Source organism: Symphodus melops (assembly GCF_947650265.1).
Source record: "Symphodus melops genome assembly, chromosome: 6".
Taxonomy (NCBI): Eukaryota; Metazoa; Chordata; class Actinopteri; order Labriformes; family Labridae; genus Symphodus; species Symphodus melops.
Genome location: NC_136696.1, coordinates 8425771 through 8451290, shown reverse-complemented (window position 1 = coordinate 8451290; position 25520 = coordinate 8425771). Strand labels below are relative to the sequence as shown.

General features: G+C 40.8%; 1 protein-coding gene and 1 long non-coding RNA gene across 3 annotated transcripts; one reads left to right on the top strand and one right to left on the bottom strand.

The window, feature by feature from the left end:
• Window positions 1–2094, top strand: LOC306826122. Its single transcript, XR_013779368.1, has 2 exons — window positions 1–1081; window positions 1167–2094. It is a non-coding gene; the product is annotated as an uncharacterized lncRNA (long non-coding RNA).
• A 3379-nt stretch (window positions 2095–5473) lies between these two features.
• Window positions 5474–23141, bottom strand: slc38a8a (solute carrier family 38 member 8a). 2 transcript variants are annotated; one of them, XM_079345226.1, is made up of 10 exons: window positions 22851–23141; window positions 19202–19400; window positions 15697–15853; window positions 14288–14392; window positions 13243–13300; window positions 11118–11232; window positions 7814–7961; window positions 7334–7536; window positions 7206–7257; window positions 5474–5618 (listed from the first exon to the last, which is right to left on the bottom strand). In XM_079345226.1, exons 1-10 carry the CDS (start codon window positions 23052–23054, stop codon window positions 5516–5518), a joined length of 1344 nt encoding a protein of 447 aa, XP_079201352.1. In that variant the 5' UTR covers window positions 23055–23141; the 3' UTR covers window positions 5474–5515. The 2 variants fall into 2 exon arrangements, with proteins under 2 accessions (XP_079201352.1, XP_079201351.1); XM_079345225.1 differs by lacking the exon at window positions 5474–5618 and adding an exon at window positions 6012–6586.
• Window positions 23142–25520: the final 2379 nt, after the last annotated feature.

Genomic DNA, 25520 nt, shown 5'->3' with positions numbered 1-25520 from the left:
CATTTTGTTTGGCATTTTAACAGGTTAGAACATCCACATGGCCCATGTGTGCTGCACAGCTTCGCTTGATCACAGGGTGCTGCAGTGCTCAGAAAATACAGAACCAGGCTGAATTTGGTTCTTGGCAAAACAAAAGGAAACGCTAAAATAGATACGTGGATAGTAATAATGACATAATACCAGCAATATTACACCTTTCAATATGGTTTGATTGTCTATATCTGTAGACAATACTTTGTTTCAGCATAAACTCAGCATAAAGAGGTGAGGCTGGCTATAGCTGCATGTCGTCTATGCACACAGGGACAGAGTGGATGTTAGTTCTGCAAGGCAGTCACAACGCACTGTTCAGGCGAAGATTTGCTTAAAATTGATCAGACCCACCTCTGTATCTGCTCTGTTTCATTTTTTTTTTATAATTTCTACAAATGGAAATTGAAATCTCCTCCATTCATACTGGGAAAATAAACAGAGCTCAAAAAAACCTTCCCCTGACACCTCACCTAACCTTGTCACGACCGCCATAAGTCCACCACTGTCAAACAATCAGACTCTCACTCTGAAAGCACAATGTAAAAAATGAGTGAATATTGTGACTTAAAGATAAAGTATATAGGAGGTTATTGAGTATGAGAGTATTTAGAGATATATATATATATATATAGTATTATCTGTTTGGTTCCTTCCTTATAGCTCTATTGTTTGAAAGATGCCATCATGCCATCCATCCCACAATTTCTCTATTCCCCTCTGTGAATGACAGCCAGTCATTCCCTTCTTTGGAAGCGCTGGGTTGCATTGAGCTGGGCAGGACTGTGTGGAATGTGGACATGTTAAATGATGTTAAATATATTAAGTACACAGAATATGTATTACAGTAGGCTTATAGAAACCGGCATGCAAAGGCGTCACTTCTTTATCTGTGAAATGTATTGATTAAGTTCAGAGTGTCTGTGCTGAAGATGCCCTGTGGAGCTGTGCTGTGGAACAAGGTGTTTACAAGTTAGCTCCTGCTCTGTTTGTACAATGTAGGCTACACTGTAGTATTCTGACAATAAGAAGAGGGAAAGTTCCAAGACGTGTAAAAAAAACAACCAACCAAGACAATTAGGTTTAGGTTGCAAGCCACCAACCTGTAAACAATGGAGGGGGGGGGGAGTGTTCAGATAGAGGAATGCTCATTTTAAAACCACATGGTTATTCTTTCATTCGGCATCTGTTCAGTATAGCTCAGCTGCATGGTAAGGTGAGCAAGATTCCTGTATCAAAGAACGTACTAAGAAGTACCCAATACAGACACTTCAGAGGAGCAAAGCAGCATTACAGCCAATGTAAGAGTCCAACCTGCTTAAGTATGCACACTTTTCATTCACTTTAAACAAACAAAAGACATTCAGATATACTTTTATATTGGTTACCAAACTTTTCTGACATTGATGCGTGCACATTCAAAAAAATCAATGTTGTAATGACATTATCCATAAGAACAACTAATCAGGAGATCCTTGAACAATTACATTTGAAATAATGCCTTCTTTTAATTCTAAGTCCTGTCTCCTGTTCCAGTAGTGGAAATCAATAGTCTAACATTACATCTTAATATGGGCTGTTGTCCGTGCCTTTAGCCTGTCTTGCCTTGATTACTGCAGTTCAATATTTATTCGCCTGTAGCCTGCAGTCAGTTGTGAGTGCAGCAGACAAACACTTAAGCTCAGAGATCATAGCTCTCCATATCTTTGGAGGATTACTTTAGCCTCCTGCAGAGTTTACTTTCAGATTACATTATAAGGCTTTGGCTCTATTAGGGCTTATATTTCACCATTGTGTTCAGCAGTAGAGGTCACTTTGGCTTCATGGAATTTTCGACGCCTCAGTGCAGGCAAAAACCCTGCTAATGAGGAACTCTGCTTGTGGCCTTCATTCTGAGATGTTAACTTCAACATTAATTATTAACAGTCAACATAGTAACATGGACCAACCTTTAAATCTCTTTAAGACCACGTGTGCTTCGGCTTAACTTCAGCTTTTGAGGACACGGCGATGGCCTCTATAGAAGAGCCTGATTTCAGTTTATAACTCGATCTAAACCTTAAACTGCAGCTGAGCCAATTACAGAACAACCAATTACTTACTAGACAGCTCCTCAAGGTACCTTTACACTTTCATTCTTTAAAAAAATAATGACACGCACTCCTGTGCCAATAAGAGCTCGTTTGCATTCAAGAAGGAGCTGCTGTATCTGAATAGAAACATAAAGCCATATTGCATGGATTGATGTGTACACATCAGTGACCTAATATACTGATAGCCATAGTTTTTACAGTGCTCCAGTGCCCAGCTAAATGCAGCACATGCGGTCTTACTGAGGGGTTTTCTTTTCTGTACATTGTGCCCAGCCTGGTTGGGTTGTGTAAATGAGTTAGATAGTGAGTGAAGTGTCAGAAATGCCAATACTGTTTCCTATTGATACATTCCTGAATGTCCCTCAGACTGTGCAACCTGTTCTTTTCTATCCTCTTACTCCTCAGTGCAACCTGTGCTTTGTCATACAATGAAAGAGTTATATGCTGTTGAAATGTAGTGACGACTTGATGCGTTTCCCAGCAACATGTAAAACTTCAGAAGGCCCGGTGGATGCTGGTTGACAATAAGCTTGTCACCAAGTCTACCTCAACACGCTTTGTGATTGAACAACAGGCCAATCAGGAAACTGAAAAACAGATCAAGGCAATAACTCTTCCCTTCTATGGCTGTGTTCTTTTCTATCCTTCAACTGAGTGCATGTCAACTGAATGTCCAGTAACTTCTTTGCTGTAGTATTAGGCCATGCTACTCTTCTATGGGTTTTGTGCATTTCTTACCTTTTTTCTTTTCTAGTATTCCTATAAAGGAGAAAGAGACTACAATCTAAGATATTAAAATATATATGACTAGAAAAAAAATGGCATTGAAGAATGAACATTCACTTTTATGGCAATGTTTAATGAAATATTAATTCTTAATGTATGTTTCAGTAAAACAGCTTTCTCTTAAGTGTAGAGACTTATTGCAGGGATGCAAGTATTATATTTGGTCTTACAAGAATATATTGTTGAAATTCTAGATGATGTAGAGTGATACAATTCAATAAAACTATAAAACTGCAAAGCTGTGTGTTGTGTCTGAATGTAAGTGTCCTCTATGGCTCATGGGAGGTTTTTTTTCTCCCCCGTCATATCGGTGAATCCTCTTCTTTCTACGGTGAAGTTTCTATCCCATCATCCTCCTGCTGGACAATCCTCAATTCACAGTTGTTTATTTCACGGTTGGATGAGCATTCAAATCAGGTTTGCTGTAAAAGATAAGGTGCATTTTTCTCTATTCAACAAGGATGTAATGTATCTGAATTGCATCAAACTTTTGAGCACTTTTGTGTCTTCATTGATCCACAGCGACCGCATGGAGAGGAATCGAGGAAATATGTTTGTAGAGAAATGAGATTCTCGTTCGTCTGGAGCTTCATGTGCACACATCTATATCTGCACACGGGAGGGAGGATTAATGGCAGAGCTGCAGTGATTTTTCATTTTTCATTGGTGAATTATGACTTCATGAAGTAAAACCTGCACAATCTATTATTGATCCTACTTCACATGGAGGATTTTTTTAAATTCATGAATTAATTGTGTCTAAAGTTATTTCATTTATTTATTTATTTTTTTGCTCTGCACATGGCAATACATACAACCTTTCAAAAAACATTAATTTGATTACAATCCATGTCGAGACAGAAGCTTTTTTTTTTTTTTTGATAATTTAATGCTAAACATTTTAGGGAAAACCAAAATGTTATGTAGCTCACATGAAACTGATGCTATACAATTATAAGACTCACTTGTGACTATATGCTAATGATAACTTAAAAACAAAAAGGCTTTTTGATGACAGACAGAATCGTGCTTTAAGCTGAAGTGACCAACTGAACCAACTGCAGAGGCCATGGACCTTGTTGTCCTCGAGGTGTATTGTATCTAAGTACAGTGAGCCTGAGGAGATCCTTAGTTGGTGGATTTAGTTACTATGGAGCTCACCTTGAGAAGGGACCAGGAATCTGATCTCTTGTCTTCTATTACTTTGATTTTGAACATGATCTCAATAAACCTTTGACTTCTGTGTCCCCTTAACTGTGTGTATGTCATATAATAACACCAAGTGTCTGTTTTGCTTCTTTGACCAAATGTTCAGAAGTCACAAAGGCAGGAAAGGTTGGCATAGGCCCCCCTTGAAATCAAATTGGCCACCCCAAAACCCTTTACTTTGATTGGTTATTTACTTTGGCAGAGGTGGGACTTTTTGAAATCCACCATTCAGGCTGTGTCATCAAACGTGTGTAACAGGCAGCTTGTAGTTTTCAGTGTGCAGATTTCAGTTAGCTGACAACTTAAAGAACACTTTAAATTGTGACTTTGGACGTACATTTTTTGAATCCTCAGACAATTAAGCTTAGATGATGTGTATGTTACCATTATGTTGTGTTACTTCAAAATGGATGGAAGTAATGCAGGTAGAGTGAGTGCATAAAAGCTCTTTATAAATGTCCGCATATAAAAACCTCAGCCCACCTCCTGCACAAGTCAGTGCCCCAGTTGTGCGCCCTCAATCCAAAAAGTCTGGACACGGCCTGCACACAGGTAGTTACTGTTCCTCAAACAAATGTCTCATGAAATTATAAAATCAGCAAAGAGATGGACATCAGAGGATGATATAAATAATGTCATTTATTCACTTCTTTTCCTTACAGTTCAATGTGAGTACTTTACAAATCTTTTCATATTGGTCAAATATCAGTGTGTAGCACATACAAAAAGGGAGAACAAGATAAGACTTATTTACAATCAGCCAAATATACTGAAATATATTCTCCCTCCCCATCGCCTGATGGAAACGCTTGCAGCTCAGTATTATGTCACTCTACAGTGTGTTTTATAGTGCGGACTGTGTAAATCACTACAGCTTAACTTCACCATGATTTGCTGCTTGCCATGTGTTCATTTAAAATTGTAATGACTAATGTGTGTTGTTCATACGTGTCCACAGTTAGAATGTCAAATAGTGATAAAACATTTTTTAAAAATCACTTGGAAAATAACCTTTGATGAACTAACACTGCTCACGGTCAGTTTAAGGCAGCATGTTTGGTAAATCATTTTTCAATTCTGGCTGGAGTTTAAAACATACAGGTTGGAAGTGAAAACTACAGATGAACAACAAACTGTTTAAACTGCAGAAATACCTGAGGAGTTCAATAAGAGCACAGCTGGTGAGGACACAGCTCACCACCAAGAACTATTCTACTGAATGAACATTAAACTTGATTCTTTGTGGTTACAGCGGTTAGTAGCGAGCTTTGAGGGCTCCTTGTTTGTTCAGTGTTTCTGTTATTAAGAGTCCCACTGGCCATTACTCACAACGGGCTCTTTCAGGGAGAGGAGATAGTCACCAGAGTCACAATGGATATGTACGGGAGGAGGACACGTCAGATCCTTCCAAGGCCCTGCATGACAGCAAGGGTGGTGCTCTGGCCAAAAATGAACGCTCCGCAGATCAAGGTCACGACCCCCCAAAGTGTGAGGCCGACTCTGGAGAGGAGGAGACAAAAAGAGAAGATGCTGAAGAAAACACTGAGATAAGTTTCCAACACCTGACACCGAGAGCTCATTAGGACTCTGAGAGGAGCTGGATTTTTGATGCAAATAGTTGCAATCACACTTTGATGATATTTAAACCTTAATTAATGAGATGTGTCACGGCCATTACTGCAGCTCAAAGCATTGCCAAAATAATCAACCGTCCAAAATAGCCTTTTTACTGTTGATTGCATGGCTCTTAAATTACAGCACTGTTACAATGCTCCAACAACCACATGGTTTAAAATCTAACAAGTTTGTACAGAATAGTTTTATAGATATTCAGAATAAGCATAATCATTGAGGTGCAAAAACTTAATGACATTCTTCTTTCTTCCACATATCATTAGCTCTCCTGACCTCTATGAACATATGAACATTTTCAGAATGAGAAAAAGAGCTTGGCAGAGAAATTCAAGCTTTTTCTGATCCTTTAAAAGACCAACACAATACACAATGCAATGTCTCAAATCGGATGAGGGTCAATGTCCACAACAGTACATTCATTTAATACAAAAAGCAAAACAGTGCACACTTTTTTTCTGCTGATGTCTTACACACTGAACTTGTCATTTGTAGTTAGTTGGGATTTCCTGATTGAGAGCAGCGTGCACCGTAGTCCAAACACCACACCATTAAATGCAGTTACACTGTAAGAACGTTTACTTTATTCATAGAAGTTATGGACGTAGGTTTCATTTTTGCTGTGTGAGTGTCTTCAAATACCCAATAAAAAAAATCTTTTATTCTTCAAAAAGATGGGCAAAATAAAAACATAACACTCCTATAAATTACTCTAGTTCATGCAGGCTAATGAGGCAAAAGTCTGAAACCAAGGTATAAATACAGAAGAGATCAAGGACTGCCTACATGAAGGAGTGAGAAGTGTGAGTCCTGCCAGCTGTATTGTTTTCGGAGCCCTGTTAACCTCATGTTAAAGTAACGGATTAGAGAAAAGAAGAATTACATATTACATATCAAACAATAGCCAGCCAACAAAACAGTGCAGGCCACAGGAAACTACAGCTCGAGTAAAGGAAATGTTTGTCTGCTGCTTGAACTTTATCTGATTGATAACTGCTCTGTGCGCGGGTGGAGAAGGGTTGCAGGTGTGTTGCTGGAGGAGAGCGGAGGCTTCAGAGTAGCAAAGGTGTCACCAAAACAGAAGTTTGTTTAGGTTTAATGCTGGTGGTTAAAGGCGATGGCCATCTATCAAAAAGTCGCACATTGTTCCTTTAAAAAGGTCCATAAGGATAAATAGATTATTAAGTGTTTCTTATTTTATGCTTTGCTGTCACATACATACAGTACATACATAGTGTATACATATATAGTGTCCAAAATGTAAAATGTTCACACTTGAAACACATGTTTTACTGAGTCTGTGACCAAAGAGCAGAATTCAAATTCTGAAGGAGTCAACAAAGTGATTAACTCCCACTCAGGTAGTTCAGTTCTTTGTCTCCTCTGTATTTCTTCTGGATTATCATCTAGACATATATTTACAATACATTTACATTTAAATGAAGTCTTTCTCACCTGGTCTTCCAGGAAACCGGCTCAGACTGCATGGCAAATATCAAGCAGAGTCCTGTTCAAGCACATCACAAGGTTTTTAGCGTTGCAGAAATGTTGCTGAGAATATTAATCTATTTCCTGATCGTTACCTGGAAAGATGAAGATGAAGAAGGCGCTGATGCCTCCGATGACGCTGATGACCTTGCTGATGTCTGGGACGCATGTGGCAATGAGCAGTGTCACAGTTATCCACAGGACTGTTAGCACGTAGCGGCTGCGGCTTTCAAACTCCACTGTGGCCATGTTGTCACGCCGCCGTCGCCAACTTAGCAGGGGGTCCTGGATCACTGATCTGATGTGCAGGGAACAGAGGGTTAAGATGCGCAGTAGAGCTACAGTCTTTATAAAAAAAACACTGTAGTTTTGTAAAGACAAAAAAACAAGGTGACCTGTTCATGTCGTGTCAAAAACCCAGTGTTAGCATCAGGTCATATTTACTGTAAATAAGACTCATTATGTGGAAAGAAAGAATGAACATTCCTGATGAGTTTATGTTAGAGGCTTAGTTACAAAGATCCAACCTTTTTATAACCTTTAATGTAAGTGCTACAATTTCATGATGGCCTGACCTGCCCAGCAGCAAGATAATGGGATAGACGGTGATGATAGAGACTCCGAACAGCAGCCTGGCGATGAGCATCAGAATGTCATCACCGGTGTATGACATTAGAATGTCAGCCTTCACGTCCTTTCCAAATGTCAGGTACCCATAAACCCCTGCAACAACGAAGGAGGGATGTTGTTTACCTATCTATCAGCTTAGCAACAAATACAGAATCTTTGAAGCGGCATGGAAGAAGTTTTCAGATACAAATATTTCACTTATAATCAATGGCTTACCGAGTAATCTTGTGTGTTGTGGAGGTGTTCCAACAAAATCAAACGCATATCAATCCGTCCGGGGTATATACAGTTATTTGCTAATCTTCACATTGCATTGTGGGTGAATAAATTCAATAACAAGCTTAGTTAAAAAAAAAAAAATTTAAAACTGGATTAATTTGGATTGTTATGACCAAACTCATTTTTGGCAGTTAGGGATACAGTATGAGATATGGGAAAGAGCTTACAAGTCCACAGCCATCCTAGCTGCTCTGTGAGCCGCTACTTGGGCCCAGCCGTGATAGTAGCCAAACACCAATATCTGCATGCCAATATATTCATAGTAAACATGATAACTTGCCGATCATATTTTGGTCATTTTTATAATCAATAATAATATTGGAAGTGACTCTGACACAGCCGAATGTACAGTGTCTTGCAAGAAGAAAACACACAAGCCTACAGGCTGTAAAGTCAAGCTATGCTGCTATAAGCTTGCTTGGCTTGTTTTTTGGTGTTTCGCTAGTTTCGAGGTTAACATTTATTGTGTATTTATGGCTCACTAGGTTTTAACTAGGAGATGAATTATCTACTTTGGTCTAAAAGGAAAAAAAGTAATTCAAAAGCAGTAAAAGCCTTGCATGTATTTATGCATGTTTTATAAAAGGTTTAACTTGAGCCAAGCTAAACAACCATATAGCAAGGAAGATGAGTATTAGTTTGTTTGTTTTTTTTCACTTTTTTGATAAGATTTATAGTGATTGGTACCTGGTATCAGTTAAATCAAACATACAGGTATTGGAATGAAATCTGAAATAAAAGAACAGCACCGTACCATTTAAATAGATTTAGCAGTTATAGTTTTAAACATGTTCACTGCAGCTCAGGGGAAGTCAACCATCTTTCAACCAGGTTGTTGGTTTAAACCCAGCTCCTGCGGTCCACATGTCAAAGTGTCCTTGAGACTCCTGAGTGACACAGCCAGCAGTGTGCCACTGTGCATGGATGTGATTAGTTAAAACTGAATAACCAATAGCCATCAGTAAACACTGAAGAAGACTTAAACAGTGCTGTCCATAATGTCGATTTTCCTTAATGGTTAAGCCAGGTAACATGCTACCATTAGCTTAAAATGAATGTGACTACGGTTCTATGAATTCTGGATGAACCCCAGAGACATGTATAAAAAACAAAGTCATGCGTGACCTAAGATAACCCTTCCTCTAATATAAAGGACCGGTGTCATCCTGTCATCATTCCTTTGGAAATTTCCTTGCCACTCCTGAGTCTGAGTGATCGAGAAGCTCGATCACCCGGAATTTGTAGGGGGTTTGGGGTCTTGCAGGGTCTTGCAGCGATTGTGAAAGAGAAAACATGAGGTGGGAGAGTGTACTGTACCAAGACGACACATGCAGCCCATAGTATTGCAGCATCTTACTTAATAATCATCAGTTTAGCATTGAGGTCTGGGACAGCGGGCAAGAGACCTCAATGCCTCTCTAGGGGGAAACATCGATGGCTGGTATTGAAGACTCAACTAGCGGCATGCAGTCTAGGCCAAAGTTAGCCGAAAAAAGGTGCCTTGGCAGGCTTGCCAGTGTCCCGATAGGTCTCCGAGTCTTTGGTTGAGCCAAGACCACTGAGCTGGGAGTCAGCTCTTGGGGATCTAGCAGACATTTCAAATCCAACCCCAACCTCCTCACACTGGATGTAGGATGCACTTATAGATGTGGAATCATCCTTCTGTTGCCCAGGAGACTCTGCCACTAGCTGGATGTTGTCCGGCAACATGTCATCTTTGCTTGACTGAATATTGAGCAGCTGTTTAATCTCAGAAATGACGGTGTATCCACCTTAGTGGCTAAATTGCCAACCCTCCTACGCCTCTTCCGTGCTGTGGCACCCACCGCTTCAGCAGGACGCCATTTTTCTGGGGATTTGGTTATCTGACACAAAAACACATTTTATTGTCTTTGGGCTGATATGCCCATGCTATGCAGAGCACAAGACAGGAACGGTTCCTTATTTTTTTCTTCTAATTTAATCTATTCTTTTCCGTATTTTGTTTTCTTAAAGAAAAGCTTTAATACAACTGAAAGTGGCACCAAAAATAAGCACTGAACAAGAGTTCACTCTTTCACCCTGTAGATCAGCCGTTAAAAGCTATGCCATCCATTACCTTTACTTTAACGGGAGCGAGTTCACGGGGAGCAAACAATCCTGTACCACCACTATTGAAACCTCACCTTGTAAGAAGATAAAAAAAGGAATGATGACAGGATGACACCGGTCCTTTACAGTAGAGGAGGAGTTATCCTTTAAACATTACACGTTTGTATACACACTCGACCTATGCGTCTTTCTGCACTGGTTGAAGTATTAGCCATTTTAGTTCAAACTGGTCATAATTGAAATAAATAGTGAACACGACTCTGCCCGATGCAGCAGCGTTTAGATTTTTTTTAAATTGCTCATCATGTCTAATGCCGCTCTGTGAGGTTTGGATGTACTTATCGTAAATTGAATTAGTGATTTTGAACTTAAACTTGTGTTTATCCGTGACGGATATCGTCCATAATGCATTGCCTCTGGTGGTCAGGAAGAATGAAATGGAACATAAAAGACAAAGTACAGCTGAGGCAGGTGGAAGGTTTTTACCATCAACTTTGCAAATAATTGTTGAGGGAAATCGTGACCTGCTGATGGCTCTGACTGACGCGGACCACTATTATCTCACCATAAAGACATGGATGTCATGACCACACATCCAATAGTTGCTGTTACTGAGATCATCAGCAGGTCATGAGAGTCATTGCGATTTTGTATTGATTTCTGAAGACAATGGAACTAGATTTCACCTTTATTCCTATTGATCATCTATTCTTCCTGTGCAGCAGGCTTCTCGGCATTAAAACAACTCATCTACAAACTTTTGGTGGACACACACTCCACTGTTGTGTGTGTGTGTGTGTGCGGGGAAACCAGGTGTACATGTTATTTTACCTTTTAGGAAGTGAACAGATGTCAAAAGGAAGTAGAGGATTGTCTGACCTGTGAGGGAGTAGATGATGAGACAGATGATCATGGAGACCACCGAGATGAAGACCCAATGAGAGAGCCGCTGGTTCTCCATGCTGCTGTAGATGGCAATGGATGCCTCGTGGCACTGGAAACAAAAATGAGGGGAAAACAATAAACAGCAAAAATAAATATTGCAACCGATTAATTGGCAAGCCAATAATATTAGCTAAAATTAGCACAATATCAATGTTGGCATCAGCCCCAAAAAGATTGGTCGGGTCCTAATAAATATATATAGATGCATATATGATTAATATGGATATATTCTGTTATCCATTGTAAAGGGAAATGTTGATTTCACCAGGTGTTGTTTGCCTGGGAGAGACAAAATAAAGATCCACTGACAGATAAACCGAGATGTTACCCAGACAGACTGATTGCATCTCTCATCTACAACCTTGGATTCTTCTCATTTATTTGGAGCTCACCGACCTGGTTGGGGATCCAAAGGTCTGATCATCCCTGATCTCTCGACCGGTGTGATGAACTGAGATGAGATGGGAATTAAATGAAGGTTGTGTCTCTGAGTGGTACAATGGGGTGAGATAAACCATCCCAGAGGTCAGGATATAGACTCTTGTCCCCACTTGATCCCAGCTGCCATCAGCCAGTTTGAAATCTCACTTTCCTCCTTCCTGCCCGCCCCTCCTGCGCTCCTCTCAGGATCTCATCAGCTCTCTTTTCAACCCATTGCAGTGCAATCACTCACCCTGAGGGAGCATGTCTCAGTGTGTGTTTGTCAGGGGGACGCGCATCAGTCCTTTCACGCTGTCCCCTTTATTAGATCTTGGAAGTATCCCTCTGGTGTTGCCTTGGCAACTTGCAAAGTCACAAATCCATGCGTCTTTCTTTAGACCGACAGAATTGTCTTTTCTCATACTCTAAAACCGTGATATTAAAAATGAAAGCTCACCTGTAAAGCTCCCACAGAGCTGAGTGAACACCAAATGCGGACCTTGACGCTGCACTAAGCAGGCGCTTCTGACAAAGTCGAGTTCCTAAAGATTACGGCAAATCCAACAATGCATCTTTCTTAATCCGTGTGAAATTTGTTTTTGTACCGACTCTTTCTTGACTAACTGGACTACTGGCATCAGGGTGAGGCTGCCATGACACCACTAAAGAATTCATATTTGTGTCATTTTACACTACCAAAATAATGTTCTGGTATATAAAGGATATAACATACATCACCACCCAGGGCAGAAACAAAAGTAGGACATTTTATTAATATGTTGAGCATCTCAGCATGTCTGATGATCTTTACACTGTGGATGCTTCTGTGGAAAAGTACACTCTGTTATGGCCATTGGAAGCATGATTTCGTTTTGCTTCTCTATGACAGCCAACGTTTCTCCCCTCTTTCCAGTGTTGTGTTTCAAACGGCGATTCACATTTTCTACCTTTTGGTTAACCACTTAAAGGTCACATATTGTGCAAAAACACCCTTTACCATGGTACCTTAACACCAGTGTGTGTCCACTCCAAAAAAAACCCTCCCCCGCACGGGTGACACTCCCACAGCTAGGTGTTTGTTCAAACGGGTGCTTGCCACTGATCGTGGAATGGGACAGAGACTTATTTTGTTGTTTGACATGAAAATTTCATTTCAGAAGTGTACAGTAACGATCCATTAGTTTCCTTACCCCAATGATTGCATATTATTGTCTTTTAAATAAAATACACACTCCATTCATTTAGTAGATGACTGTGTGTGTTTTTACTGTGTGAGTGTTGTGTTTGTCAGATGAAACTACAAACAGGGACCTTGCCTTTAGGGACTACATCTTCTGTTTGTTTGGCTAAATTTAAAGCTAGCAACTACAGCAGGCTGTCAACAGATCCTACACAGAACCGAACAGCATCAAATTGTCCATTGATCAGATCACAGATCTATGATCTGACGCACCACTACTTTAAATGTAGTCATACTTATATATTACAAATTTTGCAACCCTAACTAAACAGTTTATTTATCTGTAAGCATGCCATGCATACATGGATTAGTAAACCTCCCTGATCAGACCAACAGTCACACATGTTTACTATCCCTTAAATGGTTTTGCACAAACTTATGTCATATTGTTGCACTCACTTGAAAACCAAAGCAAATGGTGGGGATTGCACTAAACATGGAGGCCCAGGAGCTGATCCTGCACACAGACAGAGAGGAGACACAAGAGTCATTTTCTGGAGTTCACAAATGCCACCAGAAGAAAAAGAAACAAGCTTTATAAGAGCATCATTTATAATGTCGTGGCATTTACAGACGCTTCATTCTAGAGATCATCCGTCAGTCACAGCCGCTCAGTATGAGCAGCAGGGGTAGGCTCCTGAGCTAGTCACAGTGCTTTAACAACAGCACATGAGTTCAAGGGATGAGAGGAGGATGGGCTTTGATCTACTTTGTCTGCCCTGGTGTCCTGGATTCAAAGTAGATTTATGAATAAGACCCACAGCAGTCATATTTTCTGGGAGCAAGCCCATAAAAAAACTTGCCCTGGTGAGTAAGTACATTCTAATAGTTTTTTAACTTTCCTCCCTTTATGAATCATAAAATAAATAGACTTCTATGGCGCTTCTACTACTGTAGAATACTGTTTACGTAACCCTCTGATCACACATATTACTTTACATTTTTTCACTGGTCACTTGAACGTGCCATTCACTGCACATTTTTGGGGTTTTTTCATTGTCCTGTTAAGTCCACCACATTATAGTCCTCTGTGTATATCCCCCCCTTACTACTTGGAATTGTCTTTATGTTTATGTTCCTAATTTATTCGGTTTTGACTTTTTTGTTTTTTATTCTGCGCTGCTGTAACGCCCAATAAAGTTATATACTATCCTTCTACGAGTCAAATTGCTTCTAAACATCTGTGGTGTGCTGAGTTGGTCGTGTCGTTGCACACCACACACACACAACATAAGAACTGAGCTGTTAACCTGTCATGATATGTCGTCATGTGTGGGCTCTCTCAACTCTTCCAGCGTGTGCCAGGCTTAACGAAACCAACGGCTGCAAACATCTTCCCTGAGACTATTTGAGATCAGGAGTCATTGTGACTACTGACGTGAAAAGACTGTTTGTAACCCCGGTGAGTATTTATCAGTCCTCCTACATATAAACACGTACATACCCACTGGTGTAAAGAGGGGTCCCATAATTCAGAACAGCAGGCATGGTGTGGTATTTGATGATGATGGCGATGGTCAGGTAGGTCGCAGCCAGAGTACCTAGAACACTGAGACAGGACGGAGGCAAAATGACAGCTTCAGAAAAACACAGACATGCAAGTCAAAGTTCAACAGATGTGAGAACCCATGGAACACAAGGGTCAGCATCTACAATGAGATCATCCCAACATGTACGTGCCATTATATGCCCGATGGGGATGGAAGCTGGGTGTAGCGCATCACATCGGAGTGTGAAGGGAAAGTATAAAGTACATGTAAAAGTATTTGTTTAAGAATACTCGTGTCATAAATAAAGGAAATGTATAATTAGGACGTAGATGGAAATTCATTTATTTATAGTGGAAATCTGGCCAGAAGCTTTACACGTAAGATATTACACACACACACACACACACACACACACACACACACACACACACACACACACACACACACACACACACACACACACACACACACACACACACACACACACACACACACACACACACACACACACACACACACACACACACACACACACACACACACACACACACACACACACACACACACACACACACACACACACACACACACACACACACACACACACACACACACACACACACACACACACACACACACACACACACACACTACAGCAAATCTCTGTCTGTGAAGTTTCTTGTTACAAATCCACTCTCATCCTTTATCTTATCATGCCTTTAAACCCCTTTTCAGCTCTGCTCAGAACAGCCTGCGTCTGTGTCTGTAGCTTTAAATGCAGGTGACATTTATCCGACCACAACAAACATGTAGCCGTGGGAGTCTCACCCGCCTGAGGGAAGGGTGAATCTAAAAAGGGGAAAACCTCTTCACCTTCTGTTTTAGCAGACGGGGGGGGGGGGACATAGTAGTGTTAGAATAATGTTGGTGAAGTTTATTTCCCACAACATGTGAACTTTACAGCTCAGGAACGCTCTCGTCATAAATGTAACCATTTTATTGCAAATTGGGCAAAACTCATTTGTCAATAGCCGCGGTGTGAGCCGCATTGGTGTCGCAGAGATAAGTGAGAACGCGGTCGTGTTTAAATGGACCACCTGGACTTGAGGATGAGCTGTGATTGGCTGTCAGCTGATTACTGCTGGGGCGCACGTCTCGTGTAAATTAATGCAAAGGTTCATTTTTACAATTGCATAAAAAAGGTATTCATCGAGGAATACAACACTTTAGGTAAAATCTAAAATAATGAACGTTACACACGTTCTATATCAACATGTCTTATCTCTCAAACTATATCATACGTGTTTCCACAAAGCCTTGGATGTGAATGTCTTGTCAACATGCAAATGTGTCATGTGACTACCTGATGTATTTCTGAATGCTGATTTCTTTGGGGATGGACATAGGCAGAATGAGGAGGAAGCAGAGCAGCGTTAGGGCAAAGCGTTGGTCTGTGTAGAAGTGATGCGGCATCTCCGACGCCGGCAAGCCAGTAACCAGCTCGTACAGGGAGCCACTCACTGAAAAACAAACAAACATAGAAGCAAATAAAAGGAATATACAGGTCTGATCTAAACAATTTATAGTGCATAACAAAGTGCATAAGAGAAAGTCAAACCACCTTGTGCCATTGAAATAGTGCACAATCGAGGCACAAAGGAGGGCGTTATTATTAAGTCTCTATAGACTGGTATAGTGAGGATTTATTTCTGTAGTCCAACCCGAAAAAATGGCACCGGTGGTTCCTACAAAAATTCGTCTATGGGATTTTTGCATTGGATTTTGGATCACTGCAGAAAATAAGCTCTGTGTCAAACACACGTTTCTGACGCGTTGTTGTTTTGTTTAGCGGGATAATCTTTACAGATGAACATCATTTATATGAAGTTTGAAGAGTTAATGCATCCGAGAGAAGTAAAAACCTAACGTTATGCTCTAGCGAACTACACCGCGGCCATTTGATTTTGACGTCACGACCGTTATGCTACATCGATCTAATCAGCGGTTTTGACAAGATAGCAAAACCGTAGCTTAATAAGTTGTTTATTAACCTAATATTTGCAAGAACACTGAAAAACATGACTAGAGGCTGTGAGCAGGATTAGAGAGAGAGTTCCCGGCGTGATGACGTTGAATGTCTCCATGACAACCACTGTAGTTTCAGTTAGCTACTCGTTAGCAACCGCCGTTTAAAGTTTGCGCAAAAACTTTTAAAGTCACAAGTGGGGTCTTAGGTAACGTAGTTTATCTCGTCTAACAAAACGTCAACATCTCTTCAGCTTGTGTTAACCACAGACCTTATTTCAGGCGTCTAAACACAAACCCATTCAAAATCCCCATTGACTTTTAGAGTTAGGAACCCATGGAGCTCATATGCTAACTCACTTCCTGGTTTTAGGACTCAAAACTACACCAGTCTATAGTCAATTCATGGGTGTCTTTTCAGCGTAACATGAATCACAATTAAAGTCAGACTGTGTGCAGATTTTTAACAACTCTATCTGCTTCAGCAGAAGAAAGCCTGATCAGAATAAAAAGGCTTCATGTGAACATGTCAGTGGGAAAAAGACTGATCCCATTGGGTTCATTTGGAAGGTGCGGTTTATGTTGTAATGATCAATATCCATGTTCACACTTGAACCGATCACATCTTCCTGGTTTGGAAAAAAACAAATTCCAACATTCTTTCAAACTGCACGTCTGACGGCCAACATCCACCAGATGCGTGTTGGGTCCACCTCCGCTCCGTTACGGCAAACAGTCTGGAGTCCTCTGTAGCAGATACACAAGGCTTCTATAAGGTTTAGATAGACTTTTATACCACATACACTACCGTTCAAAAGTTTGGGGTCACTTAGAAATGTTCTTATTTTTGAAAGAAAAGCACTGTTTTTTTCAATGGAGATAACATTACACTAATCAGAAATACACTCTATACATTGTTAATGTGGTAAATGACTATTCTGGCTGCAAATGTCTGGTTTTTAATGAAATATCTACATAGATGTATAGAGGCCCATTTCCAGCAACCATCACTCTGGTGATCTAATTGTGCATTGAGTTTGCTAATTGCGTTAGAAGGCTATTAGATTATTAGAAAACCCTTGTGCAATTATGTTAGCACAGCTGAAAACAGTTTAGCTGGTTAGAGAAGCTATAAAACTGACCTTCCTTTGAGCTAGTTGAGTATCTGGAGTATCACATTTGTGGGTTCGATTAAACTCTCAAAATGGCCAGAAAAAGAGAACTTTCATGTGAACCTCGACAGTCCATTCTTTTTCTTAGAAATGAAGGCTATTACATGCGAGATATTGCAGAGAAACTGCAGATTTCCTACAACGGTGTGTACTACTCCCTTCTGAGAACAGCACAAACAGGCTCTAACCAGAATAGAAAGAGAAAGGGGAGGCCCAACTGCACTACTGAGCAAGAAGACAAGTACATAAGAGTCTCTAGTTTGAGAAATAGAGACCTCACAGGTCCTCAATCGGCAGCTTCATAATAGTACCCGCAAAACGCCAGTGTCAATGTTTACAGTGAAAAGGCGACTCCAGGATGCTGGCCTTCAGGGCAGAGTGGCAAAGAAAAAGCCATATCTGAGACTGGCCAATGAAAGGAATGATTAATATGGGCAAAAGCACACAGACATTGGATAGAGGAAGATCTGAAAGAAGTGTTAGGGACAGACGAATCTAAGTTTGAGGTGTTTGGATCACACAGAAGAACAACTGAAAAGATGCTTGAAGAGCACCTGACACCATCTGTTAAGCATGGTGGAGGTAATGTGACAGTCTGGGGTTGCTTTGCTGCTGGTAAAGTGGGAGATTTGTACAAGGTAAAAGGGATTTTCAATAAGGATGGCTATCACTCTATTTTACAACGCCATGCCATACCCTGTGGACAGAGCTTCATTGGGGCCAATTTCATCCTACAACAGGAAAATGACCCAAAGCACAACTTCAAATTATGTAAGAACTATTTAGGGAAGAAGCGGGCAGCTGATATTCTATCTATTATGGAGTGGCCAGCGCAGTCACCAGATCTCAACCCTATTGAGCTGTTGTGGCAGCTGCTTGACCGTAAATTACACAAGAAGTACCCAACAAGCCAATGCAACTTATGGGAGGGGCTTCTGGAAGCATGGGGTGAAATTTCTCCAGATTATCTCAGCAAATTAACAGTTGGAATGCCAAAGGTCGGCAAAGCTGTAATTGCTGCAAATGGAGCATTCTTCAACGTCAGCAAAGTTTGAAGGAGAAAATTATTATTTCAAATAATAATCATTATTTCTAACATTGTGAATGTCTTGACTATATTTTCTATTCATTTTGCAACTCATTTGATAAAAAAATGTGTGTCTTTTCATGGAAAACACAAAATTGTCTGGGTGACCCCAAACTTTTGAACGGTAGTGTACATTGTACAATCTGTAAATTACCGCAGGAATTATTTTGCCTCTACACTAAGCTGTCCTGCGGCGTTCTCAGTGCAGGTTTTGACAAACGAGGGTGCATGAAGCCGTAACGGATCAAAGCAGAGACGCGACGCACACGTATCTGGCGGAAGTTTGAGTGAGAGTCCTCCCGCAGACCGGCCCGGTCTACAGTGAATGGAATCATTTTTATCAGACTGAAGAAATGCCCACTCAAACTAAAGTGATACACATCAGCTTTGCTGTGGTGGAGCAGAATAAGACCGAACACACATTTGGAATTTAGCAGTTAGAGTTGATCAGTGATTTATGGGTTTCTTTACAGGCGGTTGTTGAAAAGCTCAGATTGTGATAAAGGGTTATCCCAAAAACCACAAGACGGAACTTCATGCTAGATTTGCACAGACAGGAGACCCCCCCCCCCCCTCCAACTCACACTTCTCCAGCTGGTCAGCCACGATAACCAGAAAGGCCACAGAGATCATGAAGAGGTTGAAGACAAAGCAGATCTCACACAGCTGACCAATGGCTGGCCCACACACCTCCTTCACAACCGCCTGGTACGTGCACTGGGCACTGATGGACGCGGAGTAACCAAGGATGATCAGACCGCTGATCAGGAACACGAGAGAGACCTAAAGAGATGATAGAAGGAAAAATGATGGACCCAAGAGATCAAGCTGACGCATGTACAGCCAGGATATTAAGATTTATTTGCCGTCTTATGTATAAAACTGATAGATTTAAATATTTCACCTCACCATCATCAAAACCAACCTCAACATAAAGAATGTACACTTTAGAGTCGGGGTCTGCATGTTGACTCAACTAGTAAAAGAAAACCATTAAATATTGTCACCTTTGTGAGTTAGCATCAGATTTACAAGTCAGTTCAACACATTAGCATGGTGTTTTTACGTTAGCCCTCAATGCTAGTCAAATATTAAGGACAAGCTGTGACACTGCCGCTGGCCACTAGCTGGGCTGCAGCCATACTGCGGGTGTAGCTCGGGTATCTGGGCTTTCTGTCTTCGCTCTACTGTCCTGATGTAATCCAACACAGCATACAGATAGCATCTTGTAGCATGACTCAGTGTCTTATACTATTGAGTGGGGATACGGATGTATGCAGGCTGTAACAGATTAAACTGACATAACGACCGGAGCATTGCTTAACCACGCAGGCATGTGGACGGTCACCTGTAAGACGAGCGGTAGGCTGGCCATGCTAGAACTGCTAATGTTTGTAACACTGGACAAACCATTTTCGTTTCCCTGGAGATGTTGTGATCTGCTGTTTCGCCATGTTTTTTCTTGGAGTTTTAACTTTGGACTGGCTGGTTAGTTTGAGGATTAGTGAATGTTGCTCATCTAGACTAAGAGCTGTCTTTTCATACATAATGTAATTGTGAAAGCATCCATAATACATAATGTAGCACAATATTCATTCACACTAATGGCTGGTTATATGGCTAATTCCATCCATTCCATTCCCCTGACGCTGCAGGGGGAGCAATTTAGGGTTAAGTGCCCAAGGACACATCGGACATGTTACTCGCAGGAGCTGGGGATCGAACCCTCAACCTTCCAATTGAGGGACGACAACTCTACCAATTGAGCTACAGCCACCCAAAAAACATTCAAAACATGTGACACAGGTGACCATCATTTAAACCCCTATGTCCCGTTGGAGTTGGCTGGGGCCTGGAGCCGAGCCCAACATTATTCTGATCTTTCAGGTTTGAGTTTGTAGAAAAACCAGACAATGCTGCGGAAGGGTAGATGTGCGCCTTTTACCTCCCATTGTTGAAATGTGTTTGTATCACAGACGAAACAGCTCACCGCACAGATGCTTTCACAATTACATCGACAAAGGTGTGATCCAATAACTCACCATATTCACTCAGCTTAGCATGAGCGCAAAGTACAAACTGTTGTAAAATTCTATTAATGAGGAAATCTTTAATCCAAAGAGTAATAGATTTATGTTTATGGACTTTCAGTGTTGGCAGTGTGCAAAAGTACACCTGAAGACCATAAGTCAACTACTGTCTGACGTCCATGCGTTTGTTATTTCGCGCTTGACACTGTCATGTGCTTAATAGGAGAGTACATTGACTCGAGTTTGTAAGGGGCTTTTGTAGTCTTAAGACTACACAAAGCACAGGTCACATCTCCCCATTCACACCTATTCATCTATCAGAAGTACAGTAACTAATCACATCACATCTTTACGCCACAGGCAAGGCAGCAGGAGCAACTATGGGTCCAGTGTTCTTGTCTAAGGACACATCGGACATGTGTCTGCAGGAGCTCATGAAGCGCTTTTCCACTCTTCTGACTACTCAAAGTGCTTTTACACCACAGGTCACATAATACACATGCACACACTGATGGCAGAGGTTTCTATGTAAAGTGACCATCTGACGTAACTATTCCATTCATGCTCATTCATACCCAAGGTCTTTACCTTGTCCTCGTACATGTGGCTGTAGGAGGGACTGAACCCCCAACAGTCCTGTTGAGAAACAACAGACTCTCTGCCAACTGAGCCAACCTCAGCCGAAACCTAACCCTACAACAGTCTGACTTCTTGTTACTCGTCTAACAAACTCATTAATCCTTTCACTTCTTGTTCCGTTAGGTCTGATTTAGGACTCAAGGAAATCAAATCTTAAACCAGATTAGGTGTTTCACCAACTTTGAGAAATTCCACTCAGTACGATTTCAGTCAGACTAATTTTTGTAAGGGCATTTTAAAAGTCCAGGTTTAGTTGGATTTAAACAGACTGGTGGAGACAAGTAAAATGTTTGAATGGACTTAACATATTTAAATCATTGAAGGGATGCCAAGAAAATGTCAACAGCCTACCGTAGCTTTGACTGTGAATTATACCACCCCCTAAGCTATATAAGCACTTCAGATAAACCCATTCAAATGTTTTTTTTTTCACGGTAGGTCAAAGTAACTCATTCTATGAAGCAAAAGAAAGAACGCTTTAATAAATGTGAGCCCTGAAGTGGATGATTAGAAATGCTTGCAAAACAAGCTTTCCAATATTGCAAGCTGATGGATTATCTTTATTTTGTAACGCTGCGAAAACCCCCGAATGAAATCCATCTGAATTAATACAAATAACATTCATTACCATCACAAAAACAAAGCAGCATGTGGCCCTGAATCCAGCCAACTAAACTTTTCAACCCTGATGTTTGTGATTCATCTTCACTATGCGAGGAAAGTAACTTCACAGGTGGCTGTAAGTGAATTTAACGCCTTCTGGACAAAACATTTTAAGTAAAGAATATTTAAGTATTAAAGCATGAAAGCTTGCACTACGAAATTAATATTTAACCGGCATGTGTATTACTGTACTGAAGAGTATTAGGACCAGGCATAAGAGAAAACTAGCAAGGAGGAAAAGCTTCTTTGTAATGTTTTTTTTTATTTTGATAAAAAGTATAAGTAAAACAAAAAATAGTAAACTTCCTATAACCTATATATTTTCCTTTGCCTGCCAAGAATAAGGCCAAATGAAATGAGTGCAGAGATTAGTGCTGGCTCTTGGAGATTTAGCCCATGACAGAGACTCCAGCTATCACTGTCAAACAAATGAACAGCTGTGATAGAAAGGTCATGCACAAGAAGTTCTGATTTCATCTGATATGATATGGTCAGCTAGTCCTGACTAAAGCTGCCAAAACACTTTCAATATTGCTTTGAATATTCTCTTCAAAGTAGAAAGCACTTAAACGACAGAAAAGTCAGACTGGGTGATTACACTGAATGTTTAAAGGTGCTGAGGTCAAATCTATCATGGCCTCTCCTGTCAGGTGAAACAGATCACAATCTCTTTAATTGATCTCAGTGGACCTCAGCCTTCAGTCACCTTCAGATAAGATGCATCCACCAGATGGCAAGTTATTCAAATAAATATTAAAAGTTAGCCTTACAGATGATAAATAACCTTGAAAGCAGCTGCATCAACTTTTGAGATCTCTGCCAGAGCTCGGCAGTTTAAAAACTCAATTTCTAAGTGCAGAAATAACTTTATATGTATATTTTATTTGAAGATAATGCCCACCAGCTCCACGGTGACTGCGCTGCGGACGCCCCCGGCTCTCTCGAAGGCCCAGGGGAAGTTAAGAAGTCCGGCGCCGAGAGCAGACTTCAGCATGATGAAAATGGCTCCCATAGAACCGAGGCGAGGCCCGGTCGCGACATCCAGCGGGGGCTTTGAAGAGGCTGAAGCCAGCAGGCTGATGCTCTCTCTGGCTAACTCCTCCATGCTTCAACCAGCTGGACACAGTGACGAACAACCCGAGCAAGCTGCCGGTTTGCTCTCAAACACTCCCCGGTGTCGGTGCTGTGCTCGGTGGGCCGGGCCGCCCACTGAGCAAGGTGAGCCGGAGGGAGGGAGGAGGGAGGGGACCGAGGGTAGGTCTGCCTTCAATCATTAAGACAAACACTCGCCTCGAAGAGCCCTAATTATACTGAACCTTTTAATAAATTAAACAATATTTGTCACAGGGTTTATAAGATTGCAGCAATAAAGAAAAAAAACCAATTTCATTCATGTCATTATGTATTTTTTACTATTTTTAAAAAGTGCCTGAGCCATGCCAAGTCTACAAAAGTGAATTTGCAGTATTACTATAGAACATTTGTTTAAAGTTAATTTTCATTTGCAGGAGACCAAACCTACCTGAAAGACAGGCTACAAATAACTGCAGGAAACAATACAAAAGTAGACTATAAAGACATACAACGGTTATTAAAAAAAAAAACACAATGTCAGCGTGAACTTCAGGTTTTTATACACTAAAATGTTTTCAGACAATAGACCTGACCATTAAAATTAGGACAGCTGTAACAAAGTTCAAAAGTTGAACATGTTTTGGTTTTGGGTTTTGTTTAAATCCTAAATACTATACTAACTGTGTGTGTGTGTGTGTGTGTGTGTGTGTGTGTGTGTGTGTGTGTGTGTGTGTGTGTGTGTGTGTGTGTGTGTGTGTGTGTGTGTGTGTGCGCGCGCGCGCGCATGTGGGTGGGTGTTTGTCTGTCAAATCTGGTGATGTCAATAAGTGAGGTAGAAGAAAATGTGGGGAGCAAGAATGTGAAAGTCAGTAAAATGAGGAGAGCTATGAAGTAAGAATATGAGAAAGAGAGCACAAGAGACTAACCTTTATTAAAGGATGGATGGTCGAGGTATATCAGAGATATGGACTTCTTTGTGGGGCTTGAATGTTCTGTGTCCCTATTGGCCGAGCCTTAAGTCAGTCAAAGTTAAATATAAATGAATAATGGAGCTGTGACAGTCCCACATGGACAAGATTATTGGATCATTGATCTTTTATTGTACATAGGTCAAACAAATCTGATAACACTTTGCTGGGATAAAATGTCAAATCCACAAAAGGCTCATAATGTAAGCTGTATTTATGAAGAACAAGGTTCGGGGCTTAGGTTTTGAGGAAAGGCTGTAGAGATAAGTTGTCTGTCTGAAAAGCACAGAAGTTATTTAGCAGTGTTTTCTGCTATTCATTGTCAGGTAAATGAGCTTTTATTTGAAAAAAATAACTAATGAAACTGCAGCTTGTACAGCCTTTTTATTTACACAGTTATTCCTTTAATTTAAAAGCATTTATCATCTTTGTCTTCCACGTCGACACAAAGAAGGATTGTTTTTGTTTATGACTCATATTGTAGTTAATTGTTTAGTATAAAGCCATGGCAGTGTTTGAGACATAAAGCAACTTGTTTTGAGAACTATAGTAACTTTAGTTCAGTTTGAACTTGTAGGTCAGAGCCGACTTCTGAAAGGTGGAACAAGGACTGTGTCAGTAAATGATGTGCAGATTAGCATTGTGAACCTTTCTGTTTAAGTTTGAGTAACTTTGAGGGAATGTTTCTATTTTGATATGAGCCTGGTAGGTTGTGAAAAATCTACTCTTGGATTAGTTCCATAGAGGACAAATCCTTCTGACTTTGGGCTCCTCTTTTCTCCTTGTCATCACCAGTTTTTACAACTGAAAATGTAGTTTGCACCTCCGTCCTGTGTGCCTGTTTGGAAAATGTGGATGCTATGTGCTTAACTTTGAAGAAGCAAGTAGATAGCTGAAATACAAAGCTACTCAACTGATTGTTTAGTTGATGGTCTTCAAACATGATTGGTGCCTCTCAGTTGACTCCTAATGAATCTTTTAAATGATTGAGATATTTTTCTGGGTTAAAGGCAAAGTCGAAGTAAAATCACAAAGGATTTGGAGTCTCAACATTGAGCTCTATCTGACTTTTTTCAAGTCACGTCTTATTTCATTCCAAGTCATGTGAACCTCCATTACAGCTCATCTGTAGACCGTTAATTCTTTTGGTAAGGCCTCACTAAAGCTCAAGTCTTCCCCGAGACTAGGAAGGACTGGCGAAAGAAGTGTAAAAGACATGACCAAGTGTGACAGCAGGGGAAGCTGGAGTGTAGATGCCAGCCAACCTTTAATGCTCCCTCAGACATTAAGGATAAAGTGAATGGGGAGAGGTACAGGCTGGTGGTATGCATGATGAGGGAAGAAGTGGTTGAATTGGCGGAAGGGTCGAGGGTTCAGCTCATAGCCGCCACGGTGTCTCTTTCAACTGGCTGTCCAGGATGTGAGCAGGTGACCTGATTGGCCCGACAGGAAGTCTTGGCATCTGGGAACTGTGAAGGGAAAAAGGGCATGTGACCTCCACTCACCATCAGCTTTTCCCAAATCTTGTT

Excerpts from the sequence above, each read along its gene's own strand:
- slc38a8a (XM_079345225.1), bottom strand. The coding sequence starts at position 23,054 with ATGGAGGAGTTAGCCAGAGAGAGCATCAGCCTGCTGGCTTCAGCCTCT. Across the intron at positions 13,301-14,287 it reads ACCCCTCTTTACACCAGTGG|GATCAGCTCCTGGGCCTCCA; the intron begins GTATGTACGTGT and ends GTCTGTGTGCAG. Across the intron at positions 7,962-11,117 it reads CATCATCTACTCCCTCACAG|GGGTTTATGGGTACCTGACA; the intron begins GTCAGACAATCC and ends TCGTTGTTGCAG.